Source organism: Daphnia pulex, chromosome 8, assembly GCF_021134715.1.
Source record: "Daphnia pulex isolate KAP4 chromosome 8, ASM2113471v1".
Lineage (NCBI taxonomy): Eukaryota > Metazoa > Arthropoda > Branchiopoda > Diplostraca > Daphniidae > Daphnia > Daphnia pulex.
The window spans coordinates 13,221,157-13,244,426 of record NC_060024.1 but is presented as its reverse complement, the minus strand read 5'-3'; the positions used below and the strand labels follow the sequence as shown (position 1 = coordinate 13,244,426).

The 23,270-nt window shown below is 43.1% G+C and overlaps 5 protein-coding genes across 6 annotated transcripts in view; 3 read left to right on the top strand and 2 right to left on the bottom strand.

The window, feature by feature from the left end:
* Positions 1-282: 282 nt before the first annotated feature.
* LOC124199664 (fructose-bisphosphate aldolase-like) lies at positions 283-3,397 on the top strand. Of its 2 annotated transcripts, none has more exons than XM_046595584.1 (8): positions 283-422; positions 906-1,091; positions 1,181-1,376; positions 1,448-1,638; positions 1,706-1,799; positions 1,875-2,131; positions 2,198-2,275; positions 2,967-3,397. In XM_046595584.1, exons 2-8 carry the CDS (start codon positions 909-911, stop codon positions 3,060-3,062), a joined length of 1,095 nt encoding a protein of 364 aa, XP_046451540.1. In that variant the 5' UTR covers positions 283-422; positions 906-908; the 3' UTR covers positions 3,063-3,397. The 2 variants fall into 2 exon arrangements, with proteins under 2 accessions (XP_046451540.1, XP_046451541.1); XM_046595585.1 differs by lacking the exon at positions 2,967-3,397 and adding an exon at positions 2,516-2,842.
* Positions 3,398-3,424: 27 nt separating this feature from the next.
* On the bottom strand, positions 3,425-4,427 carry LOC124199666 (transmembrane emp24 domain-containing protein 2-like). Its single transcript, XM_046595586.1, has 4 exons — positions 4,250-4,427; positions 4,119-4,153; positions 3,812-4,054; positions 3,425-3,744 (listed from the first exon to the last, which is right to left on the bottom strand). The coding sequence occupies exons 1-4, from the start codon at positions 4,333-4,335 to the stop codon at positions 3,509-3,511; spliced, it is 600 nt and encodes a 199-aa protein (XP_046451542.1). The 5' UTR covers positions 4,336-4,427; the 3' UTR covers positions 3,425-3,508.
* Positions 4,428-6,362: 1,935 nt separating this feature from the next.
* On the bottom strand, positions 6,363-8,159 carry LOC124199662 (UDP-glycosyltransferase UGT5-like). The gene is made up of 2 exons (XM_046595582.1): positions 6,746-8,159; positions 6,363-6,684 (listed from the first exon to the last, which is right to left on the bottom strand). The coding sequence occupies exons 1-2, from the start codon at positions 8,050-8,052 to the stop codon at positions 6,402-6,404; spliced, it is 1,590 nt and encodes a 529-aa protein (XP_046451538.1). The 5' UTR covers positions 8,053-8,159; the 3' UTR covers positions 6,363-6,401.
* Positions 7,864-23,270, top strand: part of LOC124199657 — a 30,635-nt gene continuing 15,228 nt past the window's right edge. Inside the window, exons 1-4 of the mRNA XM_046595575.1 lie at positions 7,864-8,002; positions 8,074-8,311; positions 8,402-8,689; positions 10,981-11,531. The gene's annotated coding sequence lies outside the window, so the exon portion shown is untranslated. The remainder of the gene's footprint in view (positions 8,003-8,073; positions 8,312-8,401; positions 8,690-10,980; positions 11,532-23,270) is intronic.
* On the top strand, positions 18,538-22,805 carry LOC124199656 (nuclear factor of activated T-cells 5-like). The gene is made up of 2 exons (XM_046595573.1): positions 18,538-22,061; positions 22,199-22,805. Exons 1-2 carry the CDS (start codon positions 19,318-19,320, stop codon positions 22,563-22,565), a joined length of 3,111 nt encoding a protein of 1,036 aa, XP_046451529.1. The 5' UTR covers positions 18,538-19,317; the 3' UTR covers positions 22,566-22,805.

Genomic DNA, 23,270 nt, shown 5'->3' with positions numbered 1-23,270 from the left:
GGAAATTGAATTTTTAAAGATTTCACATAGAATAGCCACTTTTATGTCTGCTTGTCGAGGTGCACGTGATCAACTGACATTGCCTGAGGGTCATACTACTGTCAAACACGAAGGGGAACACAGAAAAAAGCGTGTCAGAAAATTCGTGAGGACGAGACGACAAGGTGCCCTTACCAAACTTAACTTCCCAGTCAGTACTATCGTATTTATAGCCAACGTGCATAGATTCACGTTGGAATTTTTCCCGCTAGCCGCACGGATTCAGGCTCGTCGCTTCGACTCTTTAAAAGCCACCCAACCGGCGGTATATAGCAAATAGCCCCGACTCCCAAGACTAGCTCGTCACTTCGACTGCACCGACTGTACGATCTCGTCTGTCCTGATAATTCCTTCGTCTTTTCCAGTCAAATTCATATTACCAAGTAAGTTGCATCATACAATTTGAATAGTTACATATCTTGTAAATTGGAGAAGGTAAGTGTGAAACCATATCGGTTTGAATGTAGTTCACAAAATGTAAGAGTTTCTAGGATTCGTACCGAACGATCCTGTGTCAAGGTGACCTTCGTGTAGGGACGACGTATAATATTGATCGAACCATGATTCTAAAGATATTCAGTGGAGGCAGCTTTCTAACTTTGCCTTGCTCATTGATTGGATGTCTAGAAGTTGTTTAAATGAAAAGTCTTTATCGTATTGGGAATGTGAGTTCTACTTTTAGAATCCCTTGGTTCTGAGCTATTTTTTTCTATCCTTAGAATGACCTTTGGGTTGGCAACAGACTAAGGTCATATGGTCATCTAGGATCATGTAGTATGTTGAGATGATCTTTACCCGCACCAATACAACTAATTCTAAGTAATTCAATTAAAGTGTGGTGTCTAACTTTCTATTTTACTTGACAGAAAATGACGACCTACTTCAACTACCCATCTCCAGCCCTGCAGGAGGAGCTCCGTACCATTGCCCACAACATTGTGGCTTCAGGCAAAGGTATCTTGGCTGCTGATGAGTCCACCGCCACCGTTGGAAAGCGATTTGCTGATATCGGTCTTGAGAACACCGAGGAAAACCGCCGCGCTTATCGCGAGGTATTAACCGACCTCAATTGAGACCGGAAAATACGAAATTACAGCTTGTTTTGAAGTTTATAATTATTAATTCGTATATTGTATTTTAGCTCTTGTTCACCGCTGACTCTGCCCTCAATGACAACATCTCCGGTGTTATCCTCTTCCACGAAACTCTCTACCAGAAAGCCAGCTGCGGCACTTCCTTCGCCGAGCTGCTCAAGCAACGCGGAATCTACCCTGGCATCAAGGTAGACAAGGGTGTGGTCAACCTCTTTGGCTCTGAAGACGAATGCACCACCCAAGGTAATTTTCTAAATACAGTCAACACGTAAATTCCCCGCGAATTAAAACTTTTGGTTGTTGTCGTTGCAAAGGTTTGGACGATTTGGACGCTCGCTGCGCCCAGTACAAGAAAGATGGATGCCAGTTCGCCAAGTGGCGATGCGTCCTCAAGATCGGCAAGAACACCCCGTCCTACCAAGCCATCTTGGAGAACGCCAACGTTTTGGCCCGCTATGCCTCCATCTGCCAGACCAACGGTTTGGTCCCAATTGTCGAACCCGAGGTTTGAATTCATTTTCACCAGTCTCAACGTTGTATCGATTTTTCATCTTTTTGTTTGTATTGATTAGGTCCTCCCCGACGGTGACCACGACTTGGACAGGGCTCAGAAGGTGACCGAAACCGTCTTGGCTGCCGTCTACAAGGCACTCAGTGACCACCATGGTGAGTTGTGTTTAAGATACCGATCACATTCTCCATTTGGCTTGATCTAATTATGTGTTTTTTTCTTTTATAAAGTCTTCTTGGAGGGCACTCTCCTCAAGCCCAACATGGTTACTGCCGGCCAGTCTTGCAAGACCAAGTACACCCCGGAAGAGGTTGCCAAAGCCACCGTTACCGCTCTGCAGAGGACTGTTCCTCCCGCAGTTGCTGGAGTCACTTTCTTGTCAGGAGGCCAGTCTGAAGAAGATGCTTCCGTTCACTTGAACGCCATCAATGCTTACCCCGGCCGCAAGCCCTGGGGTCTTACCTTCAGCTATGGTCGTGCTCTTCAGGTATAGTTTGATTCATCCATTATAAAGAATTCCTTTTTTGAATTTTACTCATTTTCCAAAAAAAAGGCTTCGGTCCTCCGCGCCTGGGGTGGCAAGCCCGAGAACGTCAAGGCTGGCCAGGAGGAACTCCTCAAGCGTGCTAAGGTAACTGCCTTGATTTCCGTATATTATTTTTATTTTTTAACTTAAATTTAAAAAAAAATTGACATTTTATTATGTAGACGAATAGCTTTGCATGTTTTTTGCTCACGTTCCAACTAACTTATCATTTTTAAAAAAGTTGATCCTTTTGTTTGCTCAGTTTTTTTAACCTTGTGTTGTTTTGTTGATTTGGACGTTTGTTTTTTTGTTTGTTTTTGTTTTTATGTTGCATTCAACCAACAGGCCAATGGTTTGGCTTGTCAAGCAAAATACGTGGCTGGTTCCATTCCGAGTTTCGCTGCCGACAAATCTCTGTTCGTCAAAGCGCACGCCTATTAAAAGAATCTTTGGTGCCTCGAAATCAAAACCAACGAGGAATTAAAAAACATCTCATTAATATCCCATTCCACATCCTTTTACACCGAGTTTCTTCCGCACAATCTATTTTTGTTTCAAAAGAAATTATTTTGTTGCAAATTTTGAAAATTATTAGAACTGCATACAAGCATGGTTAATTGGTTATTGTGTAGTCACATTTATAGCCTGTTTCAAATAGAAATTTCCTAAATATTTTTCTCCCTTATAATATCAGAATGGTGCTCGCCTTATACTTCTATTTCGTTGTTCATCTTGAGAGAATTTTATGCAAAGAGAAATATGGAATGTTAAAACCCTTTGATACGAATATATTCAGGCCAACGGTGAAGCCGCTCAGGGCAAATACGTCGCTGGAACTTGCGTGGGAGCTGCTGCCGCTTACGACTTGTTCATCAAGAACCACGCATACTAGATTTATTAAATATCTGTGAAGGAGTCATCATCGTAACTTAAAATTAAAAAAAAAAAAAAAGAAAAGCCAGAAAAAGCCGAAAACATTATTGTGAATGCATTTTTTCGAAATTTTCACTTCTTTATCAGTGTTTAGATAAAAATGAACGAAGATTACCGATGGGGCTTGAGATTGTAGTCATTTCTTAATAGCTCATTCACTATAATAATCATCTTCGGTCCATTTGAGTGTTTGGAAAGCTGGTAGATGATGTAGTAAGTTCACTTACTCTTGCTGTATACCAATGTTGATTGTTGACATGCATATACAATACACGATATCAATACCAGCAACAATATGCGTTGAATTTAAATCAATGATAATGATGGTTGAAATTCATGTTTATTTAAACCTTATTCACTTACACAAGAGTCACAAATTTATTTTGGATGGACATTCTCAATTGATCAAACCACTCGTCTGACTTCGAAAAACCTCTTGAGATAATACACCTGACCGGCAGTCATGGTCAAAAGGACAAAGGCCTCGAAAAATGACCACATCACAACTCGCGAATTTGTGCTTTCGTTGATGGTCCTGTGAACGCGTTCACGCAGATTCATGTAATCCTGCTCGTGTTTCACTGTTCGCAGGGCGCCTGAGAGTTCTTTGATCATTTCTTCCAGCTTGGTATGATTTCCATCTGCATTGGGAAAATAATGATTAGTACAGAATGTGCAAGGATAATTGTAAGAAATGAATCCTCATACTGGCTGCATCTGGGTGAAGTTCAGCAGTAGGCTCTCCAACGTCAATGGTAAACATGACAATCTTGGGAGTCATTGTAGACATTTTGTTGGAAAAGCAGTAAGTGTACACTCCGTCCATGTCTGCTTTGAAGGCATACTTTCCATTGCTCACACGTTCACCAGACTCAATCGTCTGACCATTGGGACCAACAATATTGAAGTCAATGTCCAAAAATCCACCTTCTGCTACTTCAAATGTAAGACCTGTGTTCCAGAAAATTGTAATTAGAATTGCTGCTCAATTGAAAACTTTTAAAAACTCTTGTACCTAATTTTGTTCCTGCTGAAACCTTTTCAAAGAAGCTGAATCAAATACAACATACACAAAAATTAGTGTCAGAACATATTGAAAAAATAGATCACAAAATGTACAGCTCAAATCACAATTTTGATATTTACCATTCTTCAGCATGAGCGTCTATCGTCATGTAATAGGCATTTGTGAATCCGACCAACAATAAAACGAAAAAACTAACGTGATTCATGGTAGCTAAATATGAGTTAAATAGATTGAAAGAGGCAAGTTTTACACAGGTTTTACAAGTATACAAATCCGGCACGAAAGCTGACGTGTAACACGATAGATATATCGAATTTTTGTATATCGATATCGGTAACATTTGCGGGAATTTCAACTTGACAACTCTGCTTTGCTTATTAGCATAAAACTTATCGTCATTTGTTTTCGTTCAGTTTTTTTTCGAAACAAAGAACGAGGAGGAGGAATTTGATCTGTTGTAATTTCGTTGTTCTATTGTGTGAACGTGTGCTCACTGTGCTGAAGTATATTTGTCCAAATGACGTTGATAATTCGACGTAAATTCTTGATGTCAAGTATGTTGTAGCAAAGTATTAATGTAAAATGTCGAAGAAAATAATCTGAAAGAGGACACAATTTACAGAAAATTGTACCTCGTTTACAGCAACCACGTGGTCGCCTATAGTGGCTATATAATATCTTTAACATTTGATGTTAATGGCAAGCAGAAGCTGAGGTAACAAAATAGTTTTCAATTCTAGGGTTGAGTTTTAAACCTTTTTTCTCTCAGTTGTAAATTAATTTTAGACTGTATAATCAGTTTTAAACTTGTTCAGCAGCTTTTGAATTGCATGGAGCGAGAATTAGCATCCTCCAATGTCACCATTGGTTTGTGAATGCAAATGTCTACCGTGCTATGTTGTTTTCAATACTAGTTATGACATAAAAAATGCCTGGTATAGTTTATAGTTCATCTTATATAACTCTAAATATGCAAAGTTGAACACATCAATGTGTAATTTTTTCTCTACCAACAACCTTTCGAACAAGTTATAGTAATTTTTTTGCTATTCTTCCAAGGATCACATCTTTATAATTTTAATTCATTATTTGGAAAATGAGGGGGAAATATACACTTTTATTGAAAACTTTGTTTATACATTGTATTGTTGTATTATTCGTTATTTTGTGTAACCTTAACCTAATGCCAATTTATTTATTTGTTCTAGACTTCTAGTTACCTAGGGAGTAGGGAGTCTACGTTTCGCTGCTGAGGATCGGTCTTTTTTTCCAAGCATCCACAATGCTTGGTGGCGAGAAGAGTGCAGGGCGTTATTCTTCGGTGGATCCTGTCATATTTGGTAAAACAACTTGAATAAAATTAACATTGCATAACTTTGCTTTATTCATATTTTTTTTCTAATAGAATTCCAGTACCTCCCATTCGGTAGCTTTTTCGTCTAAGGCTGTCGAACCTTTCCACATCCATATAATAATTTGTCATCCTCATATTCTGGTGAGTGACTTTTATTTATACCACCAGCTGCGTAAGCCGTCAGACACTTCAACCCTCGTCTTCGCTTGTAGTATTCTGACGCCATTGGGCTTAACTTGAAAACTTGAGTTATTGTTAATTGTGCTAGCAAGAGTGTTGTGTGCGAAGCAACGCCCCCAACCAAATGCTGAAAAAAAATTTCACGGTTTATTTGAAATGTTCAAACTCTCGACACTTGTTACTGAAAGGCGCCGTGCGAATCGGAAAAGCATTGTCAGAGAGCCTGAGCGTTATCTGCGTACGTAGGTGGCAAAACGATGGGTCGATGGGAAACGCTGTAACAATCCTCGATTTTGTTCTCATTGTGGAATCTATTGGATATCCTCGAGTCAACTTAAGTAGTAATAGTGTGTGTAGGTGAAGGGCGGAGGGTTCTTTTCTCATGCCCCGACATTGACCGATCGAGACGTGCCTCCGTTCTACTGAAAGTTCCTTGCGTGTAGAAACCTGCGACATATTCAAGGGTTCTTGTAGTAAGCAATTATAAAAGGGCAGTAGAGAATCAGTCTCACTTGGCTTAGTTTGATTAAAACATGTTCTGCCGACTGGTTTGTGTTAGTTTTTTTTAATATTCAGTAATGTACGTTTTATTTTAAGAATATCTTTAATCACACAGCAAAACACTCGTAGCTTTAATAATTCGCATATTTCTCGAGATGCCTTTCTATCTAAGAAACTTAAAAATCTAATAGCAGATCTCTTATTCGAAAGGTGTTGATCTATTGCGTTTCTAAATTTCAATTCGTCTTTTTGGAGTCACATTTCTGGCTTGGTCTTTTGGAAGAGATGTATCGAAAGAAGCGGTAGAATACGTAAAATAAAATCATTCCAGCGACTAAAAAGACGAGCATCACATCAAGAAGAAGGCGTCGGTAAAGGGAAAGTTTACGCGAAGATGTCCGCAAATGAGAGGCACCCTCATGACGGATAACATATTCAATCCAGTAGATGACTCGGTCCATTGGACTTTCCATTTGGTCTTGCATCACGGCCGATAATTGTTCTATCCTCTCCTTATAACTGTGAAAATTAAAATATTTTTAAAAATGCGTTTGCGAATGGAATAGATGCGAAAACTAACCTCGGGTCAGACAGTATCTGCTGGATGGCGTCGTAGAAAACGTCTTCAGTTAATTTTTGCCATTCGAGACTAATAGCGATGCCCTTACTTTGGGCTATTCGAGCATTGATTGGTTGGTCAACAAAGACGGGCAAAATGATTAACGGTACTTTGTGATAGACGGCCTCTTGTATACTGTTGAGTCCGCCATGGGTGATGAATAGCCGCACTTTTGGATGACCCAAAAGATCTTGTTGTGGCAGCCAAGACATGAATTTAACGTTTGGTGGAATGAAGTCGTCTTTTCCTAGTTTACTTTCGTCCTCCCATTTCCAAATGACGCGTTGCTTGAGCCGGGAAAATGTTGACAGGAAAAGGCGGCGAACGTCATCCGGAAGGTCAATGCCTTTCAGAATTGAACCGAAACTAAGAATGATGAATCCATCGTCACCTGAGCCATCCACAAACGATTCCAAATCTTTCGTCAACGGTTTGGAAGGAGCGCAGTTTAATCCAGCTGCCTGAATGACGGATGATGAAGGTGGTAACTGGTAATTGAGGCTGAAGTGCGTGTTGAATATGAATAGGCTCAAGTAGCGCTGTTCAATCTCCTCAATGTTCGGCAGGTTATCGATGCTCAGCGTCTCGGATGCGATTCGGTCGACAACGGTCATGACGTTCCAACGCCAATAGTAGAGCGCTACGAGGCCACTTAGGGTGTTAATTGTCCGTTGCCATAGATTCATCTCGTCCCCAAAATTTAAAATAAGATTCGGATAATGGTCAAAGCCCAAAGTGGAACCGATGGCGTCCAATTGCCATGGTGACGGCCAGGTTCCCATCATGTAAATGAAGGGCAATTTAAGTTTGTGGACCAAAGGCAAGACGCATTCGTTGGCAGCTCCTTCGATAATCATCAGATCGTATTGTCCCGCTGAGTTCATCAGCTGATGGAAGACAGGATCGTTGTAGATTGCTTTACAATATGTTTCCATCCTCCTGGGGAATGTAAATAGCAAATCCAAGGCTCGGTCTCGTTCATTAAAATCAAATTGATGATCACTGTTGATTTCGTGTAGTGGAGGCGAGTGAAATTGACGCAAATTAACAGTTTGATTTTTAATATCTTGATTTTTAGATGGGAGTCCAGTCCAATAGGTGACCAAATGTCCGCGATTCACCAGTGCTTTCACCACTGTTTTGAAATAATTGTCGTGGCTGTAAGTCGTGATGGGCGACAAGACTAGAATTCTGTGAGCAGATGAAGCAGGAAATTCGGTAAAAAACAACACTAGGACAAAAATGCCAATTGTTTTCTTAAATTCCATTTTTTATTTCGAAACAATCAGGTGAACAGCAGTTAAATTCACAGGTGTAGATTGAAAGAAAGTGAACATCAGCCAGGTTTCGTTCTCAGCTTCTGGTCTTCATCCTGCCTTTCAAACTTTCCCTGAAAACCAGTTCAAGTTTTCCCGGTTTTCCATTTATTCCTATACGAGAAGGCCATCTAGCGTTCAAAAACGACACTAGTTGCTCAAAATTGAGCTTTACTAGACTTCGCAGCATTTTAAAAATCATCAAAGCGAAGTAAGAATCGAAAATTTCGATATCAATTTCGATTCCAAATTGATATTTCGTGGTAGAAGAAGTTTTTATTTCTAATGTAATGTATTGCAGCTTCACCTGACTTATTCTTTACTTAATGAATTGGAGACAACGCAAAGAACTATCGGGATAAAATGGAAGAGCAGCGTTCCTCATGAATAATTCTAGAGAGCTGATCCTGAATCCTGCTGCATGTAAATTTTTGTCGAGGTCTGTATCCCAATAGAGTTGTCTAATTTTCAGCTTCTGTGTGTTTTTTAAAATATTTCAAAACAATTCTTTGAATAGCGTTCGTGGGCGTCGCCAATAACTACTGACCAAATTGGATGGATCCGCTTGTCAAAAGAGGAGAACAGATTGGTAAAAAGTTTTGTTAATTCAATTTACATTTTTTCTGCCCTAAAACCCTCAGTCAAACGATAACAAGGAAATCATTTTCTGTTTCCGGGTGTGTGTGTGTGAAGGGCAGTATTTGCGCATCTTCATACTACCAAGGGTTAGGGCGTGGTGTTTGTCAAAGCGAAATATCCGTGTTTGGTTTTCTCCTTCCTGATTTATTTCCTATTGTAGTCAAGCTCTTGTTTTCCTAAGCCCTCTAGCCAAGAAGTGCTGAGCCAGAGTGTTTGCGCAATAATATTTCAAAACACCCAAATCATTATGCTCCTCTAGCCGACATTGACATCAACGATCAGATGAAGAATGGATCATTATTTTCAGGGTTAGCTTGGATTGTTTACCAGTAGGTATAATCGGAATAGATGATGGGAGTCGCTGCAATGTGAAAATTCCAACTGCGAAATTGCAACAACCGCGACCTTCCTAGCGCGTAATTGAATGGGTGTGGCAATATGGCTGTTAGTGGTGAGTCCGTCACTGTTCATCGGCAAACTGGAAGAAAAACAAATCTCGGCAGTTCTGGTTCCGTCACAATGCGGCTCAAGAAAAACTGTACAATTCTTTATCTCACAATGAACCAATCGTGCTCTTTTATCTCGACTAACCGTTGAGCCCGCAAGCAAATCTTGAAGTCGTTGAATGGGTTCTTCTTTTCTCGTTCATATTTTTCTTTGAAAAGCGTATTAATATTTGTGCGGTAACCGGATGTCAATCATCCCAAAAATAACCTGTTTTTGTGTTAGTGACCTTCATCTCCTGGAAATTACATTCTCTGACGAAACAGAAAATGTATTTCCGGACATGTGATACTAATTCCACGTCTTTTTTACGAATCAGCTAGTACATAGTCAGTCGATATTTTTAGTAATTTCGGTGGAATCGCAATCGGTTTCTCTCGCAAGAAAACTTTATAAATCAACTGACAACTGGGCCAATCTCGTTATAAAAGAGTGTTGAAGGATTTGTATATCAAATATTTGAGATCGCACCCATCGATCTCGAAATCTCTTTTCCTTTTTAACTAGACCTTGACGTCCCGCCGTAAATTTTCCGCAATATTTCCACCTTGAAAGTAGCACGTTGACTCTCTTGATTAAAATTGCCAGTTTTTTTTTTCTTGCCAGCCGCAGCATATGGGAAGCGAGAAAAAATATAAGCACCAACTAAATCTGGGCTGCAATCGAGCAGCCGAGACGATCACGAGGGAGCTGCTGGGATCAAGAGAATGAACGAGAACGAAGCAAAGTTTTCTTTTGTTTGCTCGGATGGCTACTATCGCCGTAGTCCCGGCCCAGATCACGCGGGAGAAAAAAACCAAACAAACTTAAATAGCGTATATAGCAGGATCTCTGAATCAAGGCAATTTTGGTTTTTTCCCATGTCTTTTGATTTCAACTTGTGACGTGGGGTGACAACTTTTTTGATCACCAACGGATGTTTTTTCTTTTCTATTTAACTCTTGAGGACAGGCGGCGATGCCCAGTCTCAAGACGTGTCTAATCATCGCACGATCCGGTTTCTTTCCCAACCGTTACACACAACTGGCAGCTATAAGAACTTGGTTGGCTCCTCTGTACCGTCGCCGCCGCCGACAATTTGATGGGCAAAGCTGAACGAGACCTTTGAACTCGTGTCACATTTTTTCCCGTTTCTTTCTCCCTTGGGTTGTTTTTCTTCATTTCAGAAACAGGAAATTGCACACACACACACACAGAGAACACTTAGTGGATACCATAATCATCCGGTTATTGTACGATACTAATTTGTTTATGACATACGACGTCTATTCCCGTTCTTATTGGCCCCTATCAACAGTTTGCCGACACACAGACTTTTTTTAAAATATTTTTGCACGATGATGGCAGTGCACATATGATAAAATCTGGGATGGGGAGAGTAGGAGGGGAGATTTCGGTGTAATTGGCAAGTCCTGGTCCAGTCGAACTATAATTAGTTAAAAAGAAAGGCAAAATTAGTACGTCAACAGCAGCGCCCCGGTCATCAGGGAGCATAAAACGAAGCCCGTTGACAATCCCTATTTAGTGAAGACCAGACCATGTACTTATTTTTACGTGCTTTACTGATTATTTAAAACAGAAAAGAAAAATATGGGCTATAATCACATTAATAATTGTACAGGAAAATTAAAAATCATTAATGTTTCATCACGTATAGAGCGGCTAATGTCAATTAAATTAAGTTTGGCTTACTGAACTATGATTTTTTTTAAGCTATCTGTTCTTTTCTTATTAAAGGTGTATCCGATCGAAGTTTGGCGCCCTGTGGAGTGTCTGCAGTTGAGACCGATGTAAGGTCGTGCCCTCATTGCAGTTTACATCGTGATATTTCAAATTGTCTCGGCAAGCAACCTCTCCGAAACACGAAAATTACATGTTATTATCAAGGAATATCAGCAATTGATTTCCCGTACACTTTGTGCGTGGGTGAGTTGACAGCCTCTTGTGAGGCCGTTCAGCCGAATTCGAGTGAAAAATGATGAGATCTTCAAAAACATTCGGCGCCAAAGGAGTTGTGTGAGCAATTTTTGTATTTTTGTTCAAGAATTGAATCGACAAGTGGGTGATTCTGCAATGTGCAGATGTGTGTGTACAATGTGAACTCATCCGTTACTGGGCGAAATGGCAGTCAACAACTCTCCCTGCGCCATCCCAAAACTCGCCAAAGGAAAAGTGAACCGTGACGAAGTGATTTACGTTCGTCTCGGAAGTTATTAAAAGTGACGAGAAAAGGCAGAAGGAGATGAAGTTAAGAAAGTTGCGGCTGCGTTCGTCTAGTTCAACAAACGGTGAGTCGTTAAATGCACATATATACTCTCCCTTTTCTTACATTAGAGCCTCAGTGTGTACACACATCTCACACAACATTTATGCGATTGTGTAGTGTGCGCGTGTGTGTTTGATTTATTCTTCTTTCATACTCGGCGCCCGTTCTCTTCTCCCCCTCTTGCGTTTGTGCCATCTGTCGGTGTCACGATCAAATAATGAGGCAAAAAGCTCCGTGACACGCTTTCTCCTTTTCTGGGGGCCTGTGGTCTCCCCACACACACAACAACTCGACACATTCCACACAAAAAAGGCAATTATTATTATACCGAGATGGAAAGAAGAGAAGCTAGTAGATGCGACTTGTTTTCTCCCATTCGAATGTTAAATTGCATTCCCTCTCTTGTTGCAGAGATGATTCTCTCTGAAATCATTTTGAAAATGCCTGTAGAAAACTTGTTGATAACTATTTAAAGATCTTTTGATGCGCCGAGAACTTTGGAGTGAAATAAAACGAATTGTTGTTGTTTTCGGGAGAAAATGGAACAGTAGGACACGATGGCGGCGACAGGTGGACAGGCGATGAAATTTCCCGACTGGGATAAGTTTTTTTTTTCTTTTTGAACGAAATAACGTCGTCGTGAAATATATATCTACTTTTTTTTCCCGGCTGTTTGGAGAAACATCAGATGGCCGGAACTAATAGGAACCGCACGCCAGTCATCGTGTCAGTCCGTCCACACGACACTTGTGTCCGCCTCCCCCTTTTCTCTTGCTCTTTTATTATTTTCCCCCACCATTTTAACGAATACTTTCGAAACGTTTCTGGGTAAATGTTGAGAGCATATACCACGTTTCATTACCACCACTGGGCAAATAAATGACCACCGCCAGGTTTCATGTTTGTTTGCCATGTTTAACGCCCAAAACGAACGGTAAAAAAAAGAACTTTTTCTTCCAGCCGGCCGTTTGGATGGACAGTCTTTAAAAAAAAGAAACGAGAACACTTTTTTTAACGAAAAATGTCGACTCTTTAAACCGCTAAATGTTTTGACGTTGATTTACTTTATTTTTCAGACTTTTTTTTCTGTCCATCGGCGAATGTCGGTCACACTTTTTTGTACATTTGCGCGAGGTTATTGAAGATTGGAATCCCATTCGGAGTACTTTGTGTAATGTTATCTGTAACATAAAAATAGTCCAAATGATGGTATGTTACACAGTCATAACGGTTTTTCTTTTGGCTCCCTCCGCTTCGGTAATAATCAAATTGCGATGGGTTATTAGGATAGGGTAACGCCCATCCAGTGAATGTTACATTTTTTTTTAAACAACAACATTTTACTTCCATAATATCCTCTCGACCGTATTTTTTGATGGGCCACCAAGTTTCCTGCCGCTGTCAAATTTCCAGAGTAGTTAAAAAAAAGATATGAACTCGTTCATTGGATTCTAGGCAAATCTCGTAATCACGTGATCAGGCGAGTTCAGGAAAGACATTAAAAAACTGCGAACAATTTCAAAAAAAAAAGAAAAGAAAAAAAGAAATTGAAATAAAAGACTAAAAGGAGAAAGATGATGTTAATGCGCTCGGATGCACGGCTTGATGACCGCCAGTTCCTCATTTTCAAGTATTCCATTGTGTTTCTCTTTCCAGAACGAAGGTGGCCCAGATCACGCACTGTGCACAGTAGAGCACACACACACGCAGCAGAGAGTCGCTCCGATGATTTTTCTCCAGACCGACAAAAAATGGCGAATTAAAATTAGAGAAAAAAAATAAAACAATACTCTGAACACACGTCGAGTTCCTCTGATTGTTTTCTTCTTCTTCTTTCCCGGCTGTTTTGTTTTTCTCGTTTGTTGCTCGCGACATTCACGAAATTGCGCAACACACAAGACGCCACGGACACCCAATCAGAGTCGAGGTCACGTCATAATTTTTGTTTTATTTTTATTTTTGTTCAAAAGAATTTTTATTTTTGTCAGAAAGAAGAAGTTAAAGGTCGTAGAATAGGAGGAAGAAGAAGAAGAAGAAAAAAAATGTCGGTTCACTCCCGCGCGCGGGGTAATCATGTCTAACCTTTGCTGCTTCTCCTCTGTGCTAATGATCACGCTCTATAATAACATTTTTCATTCTTTTTCGACGAGAGCTCTGAGCAGAGAGAAGGGCGGGGGGATTTATTTCAGTTTTCTCAAAAGAAGAAAGAAATGTGGAAGGCTGAAATGGTTGCCGAGAGTCTAAAGGACGACCAGATGGTTGTGATGAGACCATCATCATCATCATCATCATCATCAGGGACCCCAAAGGAATGATGGCAATAAGTCGACTAGTAGTAGTACCCTCTGATAATAATCTCATCTTTTAGCTGCTGCTGCTGCTGTGTAAAGTCTCTATAGGTAAACATTTTCCACGACAGTTGTATACGCAAAGTACTACCACTAGCCAAAGTTACAGTTGTTGTAGGCGGAGACCCCCGCTGATAGAAGAGCCTATCATCCCGACTGTTTCTTCTGTAGCGACCGAATCATTTCAGCCGGAGAAATCAGACCTGCAAGGCACTGTCTGTAGCTTATTGTGTGTGTGTACTACTTGGAATGGTGTAAAAAAGCTGTTGGATAATAACAACGAGGAAGTGAAGAGAACAGAAAAACAGCCGAGGAGAAAATGGCAAACAACGCGAATCGTTTGAGCTGATGTTTGATGGACGAGTGAAATGGCCATTCATGTTGGTGTGTCCACCTCCTACACCCGTCCGCCTCCGTCCCTTTTTTAATGGATCCGCGTGTCTTGCGGTTGTTGTTGTACCGACGTCGGTTCTTCGGAGAAAAAAAGATTTATTGAAAGAAACAACCGTCAGCGAGAGCCCGTACGAATAGAAGAAGTCACTGTGCACAATGAAATGAAGTAGGTCACTCAGTCATCATCCCCCCCATGTTTCTTTCTGCCAAAGTTGCTGGGAGAGAATTACCGAGGAGGTCGTTTCCGTCTCTTGTAATGAAAGGATAAGAAAATAGAAAACAGGAGAGAGAGAGATTGTTATATTTATTTCCTTCTTCTACTGTTTTGGGGAGCGGCGGATAAAACAAACAAAACAACTACGACGGTTGTCGTCTCATTTTTCCTACACTTCCGACGAGAGTCGATTATCACCGTCCTCATTTTCTTCTTCTTTCGCAGTCTAATGAATGTAAACAACCGAGAATGGGAAAAGAGCAACTTTCTCTCGATCGAGTTGACAGCAGGTAGACTCGATGGTCTATACCTGCAACAACATTTGCCCGTCCTGCCGGAGCAACTCTCATTTTCTCCGGGTTCTTTACCGATTGATTGCGACTCGGCGCATGAGGAGAATTTCGTTTGTTTTTATTCTCCATTCTTGTTTTACCTCATCATGGTAGGGTGGAAAAAAGAGAATTGTTTTTGTTTTGTTTTTCCATTGGCGTCTGAGGAAGAGGATATGGCGCGCTACGCATCCGTTCCCATCCATTTCGTGTGCACCCGAGTTTTCTTCCTCCGAGAAGAAGAAGAAGAAGAAAACCGAGAAACTTTCCAAATGAGTCGGGAGTCAGGTCGTTCGTTCCTTTTTTTCCTACCAAAATAGTTCGGTTGCCGATATACGCCAGCGATTTTCGCCAAGTAGAACACACGCCCAACTGTGTAGGAGAAGAAGCTAAATAAACATTAGTCATTTTCCATCTCCCCTGGTATTATAAAATATTTTCCCATCGATAAAAATTTGAAGAAAACAAAAATGCACGAAAAAAGGATTGCGCCCGCTAGTTAGTCAACTTCTTCTTCTACTCATTACAACTCTTGTGCTAAAGGCAGGAATGATATATCTTTATCTCTTTGTTACTTTGGGAGAGAGAGCCTTTGACTGCATGGTTGTGTATTATTGCCTGATGATGAAGGGAGGAGCAATGGTGCGGAGGAGGTGATGGGAATTGGCACACTCCCCAAACTTTTGACTTTGGGGCGCCCACATCGGCCCCACCACCACTACTACTACTACTACTATATTTGCCTAAAAATACGGAATAACCCAATAATAATGAGCAGAGCTCCTTTTTGTAGACATTGTCAGCACGCGGTTGGTCTGGCGGATGAGTGATGGCCGATTTCGCATTCACTTTGCCACCCGCTCGCAGTCGATGAGCGAACAACGGAAGGCGAGTTGACGATATGATGAGAAAGAATGAACGTCACGGCTGACTTGTGCTGCACCAGCGTCTATAGAATAGCTAGAGTTATCGATAGCGAATAGCGGGAATTCCGGCGTCTCCATGAGTTCGGCGGAGTCGAGAAATAGTAAGACGTGAACGCACGGGGGCAACGGGAATGAAGAAGGAAGAGAAAAAGGAACGGCGTGGGAAGAAAAACGAGAAACAAAACACATTGGCACACACAGACACACACACGGAAAGGAGGCCAGCAGTCGAGCCGTAATGCCTCGGCAAAATATATATCACTGGATGGATGGATGGGTGCATGCGTGAATGGATGGATGGATGTTAAAGGGGTGTACACGCCATTAGCTCGCTGTGTATAAATGTACCGGAATGATGATGAAGAAGAAGAAGTAGGAGGAGGATTTGAGCAGAGCCCAGCCGCAGAAACAGCCGGTAGGAGAGACCAAAGGAGTTTGCGACTGCCAGGTGATCCAGTTTGAGACTCCCAAACGACTACGGTTCGTTCCGTCCATTTTACTCCGCCACCCCGAGGCCCATCAAAAAATTCAGTCACCACTTGTTATCAAAATTTTTTTTTTCTTACAATTCGTCCATCAAAAAAACCTTTTTTTTTTCCTTATTTTTCACGATAATTTCCGTGCGGGCGAATAAAATCAACCAGCCATGATTGGTACATATACTATATTCTTTGGGTTGGCTCTATTTGCTTTTTTTTGTTTGGGGGAATTTCTCGTTTGGTTCAGCAGACAGAAAAAAAGCCTTATCTTTTTATACGTGTAGCAAATAACAACGTTATCATCGCCCCATGGTGGATGTTCTCCTTTTTTCCTCAATTTCAAGCTCCAACGATGGAGTGAAATTTATTTTTTCTTTTACCTTTTTCATTCGATATCCAATGACTATAAATGGTGAACACTGACGCCCTCGTCAAACTATTTCGTGGGGTTAGTTTAATATTATTTTTCTTATCTTGACTGGGTGTACCGTTTGATCAATTCATCCGAGACCGAGTCTCTCTCTCTCTCTTGTTATTTCGTTTGGGCAGTTAGGCAAATTGTTAAACGGTCAGCCAAAGAAGAAGAAGAAGCCAATGAAACAAGAACACGGCTTATATTATCTCGACTATAAAAACCGTTTGTTGCTTGTCACGCGTGTCCTTGTGTCTTTTTTTTTCTTTCTCCCTTCACATTTTGACAACTACATTTCGCAGAAGGTGCGGGAGAGACTAAAAACTTGTTGGGGGTCTGTCGACTGGAAAGTCTTCTTCTTCTATTCCATTCCATAAGATGTTGTTGTTGTATACTATTAAGCTTTAAAGACAGGTTCCATGACCGGAGAGCGGTTAAGCGCACAAACCCACCCCAGATTTCTCTTCCGTCGTTGTCCCATTTCTTGTTGTGTTATGGAAGAATGAAAAACCATTTTTTCCATCTTCTTTTCTTTTTAAAAAATTGTTTTCAGCCTAATCAAAGAGATTGAACCTGCTGGCATGTCGATAGGCTTTTTTTGTTGTCGTTATTCCCATTGAATAATTGATGGGTTTTTGTGTAACGACGGCGGGTGTGATTCTCAGCCTTGGATCAATACCACAACCAATTCAATTATCGAAATAAATTCCTCGGATCGGATGAATTTTTTTCCCCGTCAAGGATTTTTTTTTTAAATAATTTTTCTGTACGAAACTTTCATTTATCGATTCCCACGAATTTCACAGGTGACTACTTGTCCAATGGACTTGTTTATAGTCTGCCTGCCCACTGTTTTATTATGAATCTAGAGTCGATATGGTGGGATTAGACTTTCCATCACTCAAACATTTTTGACATTTCTGCATATTAATTGCCCCCCAGTCGAAGAAAAGAAAGGAGTTTAGTCGGTCATTGATATCTGTAATAACTGCATTCCTCTCTTTTTCTTTCTCTATCGGTTTTATCTGTCCTTGTAATTTTCGCTGCTCTTATATTTTTAACATTTCGAGAGTGGCCAACGAAAAAGTAACGAAGATTTTTATATAAAACTTTGCGTTGCTATCCAGAGCGTGTATACTACTACCATAAAAGTAGATTTTTTGGTCAACTCACGCGGGAGAGATGGAAAAAGAAAAGATTTATTTGTTGTTGTTGTATCTCATTTCTTTCGTTTGCCTCGTTCCCCAATTATTTTCTGTTGTGTGGAATGAAGCCAAAGCTAATCATTTGCATTGTGATGAGCTAGAGGAACCACACACAGAGATGGAAAATAATAATAAACAGTCGGTCCTCTTCTTCCACTTGGTCATTCGGCGCTTTTTATAACATCCTTTCTGTTTGTGTGTTCTAAATTCCTCTGGGCCTCTTGGATATTTTTAGCCGCGGGATCCAATTCGAAATCGGAAACTTTTTCAAACGATCAAAAAATGTTTTTCCAGGAGAAAATATAGTATTTCCTCCTTTTAGAAATTTTAGCCGTGCCAATAATAGGCCAATCACGATCGACTGCATATAGTCCACACAACAAGTGAACGAGAGTGCCCCTTTTCTCCCGGACTAAAACCACCGGCACAACGAAGTGGGGGGAAAAAAATAGAAACGTCGGTAGTTATAATCTTTTGCTCGACTTTTTTTCAAATGGCGAAACTTTGCAGCAGCAGCAGCGACTGTGTGTATTTCCTCCTGCATTTTCTATAGGAGGATGCAGGTGCGCCTAAATGTAGGCTAGAGCCAAAAATGCCGAGATATCAAATTTATACACTAACAGACGCTGCTGCTGCTGAGACTGTGACTCTGTGTGTCTGTAAGTATCTCTTAACGAGAGAGAGTTGCTCCAGGGGGTGAAAAATAAAAAGTCGTGAAGCACGTTCTCTTCTTCTTCTTCTTTCTTTCGTTCGTTCGTCTTGGTTCCCGGTGAAACCACACCCACATTAGCTGCAGGCTCTGCGGTGGTGGCGGCGGAGGAGGTCGCTCCGTGACGCCGTGACGCAGCAGCCAGCCAGCCAGCCAGCAGCTAAAGGCGACGATACGTCGCCCGTTTCCGTTCAGTTGGCGTCCGACTCGCCGTGAATCCACAACAATTCCTCCGTCCGCAATTTGTTTTGTTCTCTCTTGTTTTCCGACTATCCGCTGGACCGTATTTTGTTCATTCATCCGTCGAGCCCAAGATGCCGCATAGTGAAAGTGCATTCCACAGTGACGGTGAATGACACATTGTTCTCCGTCTCTTCATTCATTCGAATTGAAACAATCTGACTATCCTTCCGCAATTCCACCTGCTTCTTCTCTTTGACTGTTATTCCGCATTGTTCGGAAGACGATGGACCCTTAGACAAATTTCGTTTGAAATCGGGGCGGATATGGACTGAAGTTTTTCTTGTCATTTTTTCCCTATTATTGAACTTTCTCACGTTTTCGGCAGTCGGCGAGTCTTCAGTGTTCACATCCGCAGTGAAATAATTGTCCCCCGTGTGTGTGTTTGTGTGTGTCACCTTGGACCAACTGGCGGAAAAGAAACAAACAAAGTCATTAAGGTTTAAGTTTTGACAAGAAAAAAAAACCTTTTTTTGTTTTATTTTTGAATTTTGGCGCGTCAAATTCGTTTTGATTTGAAAAAATAAAGAAGAGCGACTCACGCGATCGCACGATGGAAACGATCGATTTCGGATGTCAGGTGAGGTGTCTCAACCGGCAGCGGTTGATTCCCGGCTCGACGCATCCGCAATTGAACCAATGCGCCTCGCAATTTTTGGCCAAAGTCAGGAAGGAAGTGATGACTTCCGATTCGCCCGCCAGCACTAGCAAATTGCCGGAAGTCGGCTGGATGAAACTCAAACTGAGCGAAAGGGGCTTGCGCATTCTTCCGCCGCCCACTTCCTCCATGTCTTCCTCCTCCTCGTCTTGCGCCTCCTCGACGACGTCGTCGACGACGTCCGGAATGCGGAATCTCTCGCTGCAGCAGAAGAGCCGCAAGAGCGACGAAGGATTCGAATCGGACAGCGACACGTCGATCCAGCCACACAACAATTCCGGCGGAAGCAGCAGCGGAGTCAACAGCAGCAGCTCGGATATCGACGAAGCGGATGAGGTCATCCGCAACAAGAAAATCACCGTCAACGTCAATGGCGGCGATTCATCCGATTCCGACTGCCCGGCCGAGCGGATGAATGTCCTTTTGACGGTTCCCATCCGCTGCGCCCTGTCGGACATCCTTTCGTGCCAACATCCGCCCGCACTGGGCCGCCATGTGGTCCTATTGACACTCCGCTCGGCAGATGACAGCGCCCTGGATATCCTGGCCCTGGAATGCAGCGCTGAAGAGCCGGCCCGGATTCTGACGATGCTCTGCCAGAAAATCCAGGCCAGTGGTACGGGTGGCGGCGGTGGCGGTGGCTCTGTCAATGCTGGCACTAATCATCCGGCGCCGTCTGCTGCTCCGCCGACATGCGCAGTTGTGACGGGCGACCCTGGAACAACATCGGCCGGGAAAAAGAGCGTCCCACAAGCGTCAGCTGTCGGCAGTAATGGCCCAGTCGCGGCCAAGACAGCGGCCGTGTCGATCCAGTCGTGGTCGGACCGGGACCGTGACAAGCGGACGCTGGATGCCATCCTGGTGGATTCGAAGCATTCGTCGGCGTCGGACATTGGCGTCGGCCCAGTCAAGGCCCAGAACATTATCCGCAAGTTGGAGCGTCAGCATTCCGAATGGAGTTTGATCCAGCGTCGCACCCACGACGGATTGACCCACCTGCAAATCTCGAAACAACAAAAGTCGTCGTCAACTTTCCTAAATCACACGGGCGTCGCCGGTGGCGGTGACGTCGGCGCCGGTGGTATCCGTGGCCAATCCAACGCCTCGGTGCAAACCGCAACATCCGGCGGAATGTTGAACAACAACAGCAGCAGCAGCAACAGTAAGAAGGGCATGCCTTACGGCGGCCAGTTGGCCCGCCTAGAAACGGCCCTGGCCATCACCAACAGTCATCAGGGACAAGGCAGTCGCAGTAGTGGCGTCGGTGGCGTCGCCGCCGGATTGAAACGATCCGAAACGACAACGACGACGGCCATGCATCAAAAACTGTCAAAGAGCAAATCTTCCAGCTCATCCGTGGCTTCCGGCTCTTCCCCCTCGCCGCCCTCGTGCATTTTGAGTCTGCAAACGCCGGAATTGCCCATGGGGCCGTCCGTCACCGGATTGTCGCCGGCCGAGGTGAGCGACGCCTCGACTTCGACGTCGCAATCTCCGACCCCGCCCCTGCCGCAATCCCATCCGCCCACGAAAACATCCCGCTGGTCGTTTGGTGCTCCGTTCCGGCAACAACCACAACAACAACAACCTCAGCGTCTTCATTCTCCGGAAGCGTCTCGACGGAATACGAAATCCAATCAACGGGGCAGGTCGTCCGAGCGCAAGTCGTCGAAATTCGACGCTCTGTCCACTTCTAGCGCTCCGCAGACGGGCAAATCCTCTGAACTCAACGGCCTGTTCGTTTCCTCCAGCGGAATGTTGAGCATCAAATCCAACAACAACAACAACAGTAAAAAGAATTCAAAATCGTCGAAAAGTCTGCCGGAAATCCTTCCGGTTCAATCGCCAATTGTGGCACCTAAAATCAAACGGGATCCTTCCAAGACGAGATCCTTCCTGATGAAATTGACGTCGTCTTCCAGGAAATCTCCCACTCCGCCCACACCTCCTCATCCGCCGTCCAGCACCTTGTCGCTCAACAGCGACAACTTGGGCAAAGATCCGGAGTCGATCCATCGGTCGCAGCATCCGCTGAAACTGCAGTCGCGAGGCCGGTCGTTGATCCGACTCCGTTCGTCGACCCGACTCCAATCGCCTCCGCCGCCCGGTCACAGCGGCGGCCAGACGTTTCTCATACCCACCAAATCGGGACAGGAATTGACGCGCAACATTTACCCGAAAGAAGGTCCGGTCACTCAGTCGTCATCCCAGCAACAACAACAACAACAACAGGCACTACACCAACCCGTTTTCCACCTGTTGACGGGCCACAATAACAAGAACCCTTCCGGCCGGCTCCGCTACAGCAACGGTCCGCCGCCAGTAGCGGCCATGTCCAACGGTTGGGCCGGTTATTGTTGGAACGAAGCGGCGGCGGCAGCTGGTGCACTCGTCCGTCATCCAATTCCGCAATATCCGACATCGATGGACGCTAATAACAACCAACACCTCCATCAACAACAACAGCAACAGCAGCAACAACAACAACAACAGCAATGGATTTATTTCCATCCGCATCCCGTCCATCATCCGGCGCCACCCCCTCAACCGCCACCCACTTTGATCAAGGCGGGAGATTTCAATAAATTGCGGCTCCAGCGATCCAGGAGTCAAAGCCCCGGACGGATGAGAAGTAGTCAAAGGTAAAACCATTTTCTGGGTGGTTCTTTTCCCACATTTTTGTTTTTCCAAAAATAGAATTTTGAAAAAAAGACGAAAAGAGAAAATGGAAATTGATGGCTGACTCTTTTTTTGTTGTTGTTGATGGCAAATGATGAAGGTGGTTACCTCCTCCGCCTCCACCTCCGCCAGCTGGTCCGCCATCCATCGGCCACTATTACGCCTTGCCGTCACCCATCCACCAACAGCCGGTGTCTCTTCCGCCGGACATGTCCCACATGTTGTCGCAACAACAACAACAGCACCGATCGTCCGCTCAGACGTCGTCGCCTTCGTCCACTTCGAATTCTTCCAACCAGGACCTGCTGTCGGCGGCGGCCAGATCTTTCAGACGTTCCAAATCCACCCACACGCGGATGTCGAGCCGCAGCCACTTGGCACCGTCCAAATCGAGCAGCCAAAACAACAGCAACAACAACAAGGCCGTGACGTTTCACGCCTTCGCTACCGTCCAGTTGGTCGATTAAAACAAATCACCCTCCCCCCCCCCCTTGATTAAACCATTTTTCTTTTACCAAATTACCTAATTAAAAAAGGGAATCATCTTTCGTTTTTGTTTAGAACACACAACAACATGTCTGTGATGATGTTTGATCATTTTTTTTTTAATATTTTTATTATTTCGGTTGTTACATAATTTGGTGATTTGATGATTGTGTATAGACAAATATATCAAAGCGCTCGGATAAAAACAAGACAAAAAGGAACCGATTTTCTTTCGAGGGGGGAATGGATCGTGAGGATGAGGCGTCGTCGTCGTCGTGATGGAAGACCCCGACGACCTGCTGTACGTCGTATAGACGAATGGTTGTCTCGATTCGCTTTCTTCTTCTCATCCGCCATCAGTCCAACTTCGTGTGTTTGAATAGAGAGAGAGAAAAGACAGATGTCTAACATTAAGATGATGATATTCATTTTGGAGAGCTTATAGCTTTTTTCGGCTCCTAATTTCATCTCTTTGCGGATGCTATATTAAAGCGGATGGACCTTGTAATTGCATATTGTTTGCGATGGAGGATATATAGACGGTGTGCGCAGCCGTGTATAAATAATAGTATTTGATTGGCCATCTCTTTATTTTTTAACTCTCTTTATCTCTTTTGCGGAGAGAGACTCTCTCGATCTGGAAACGATTATGCGGTTTCCGGTTGTTTGGAAAGTCCCTTCCTTTT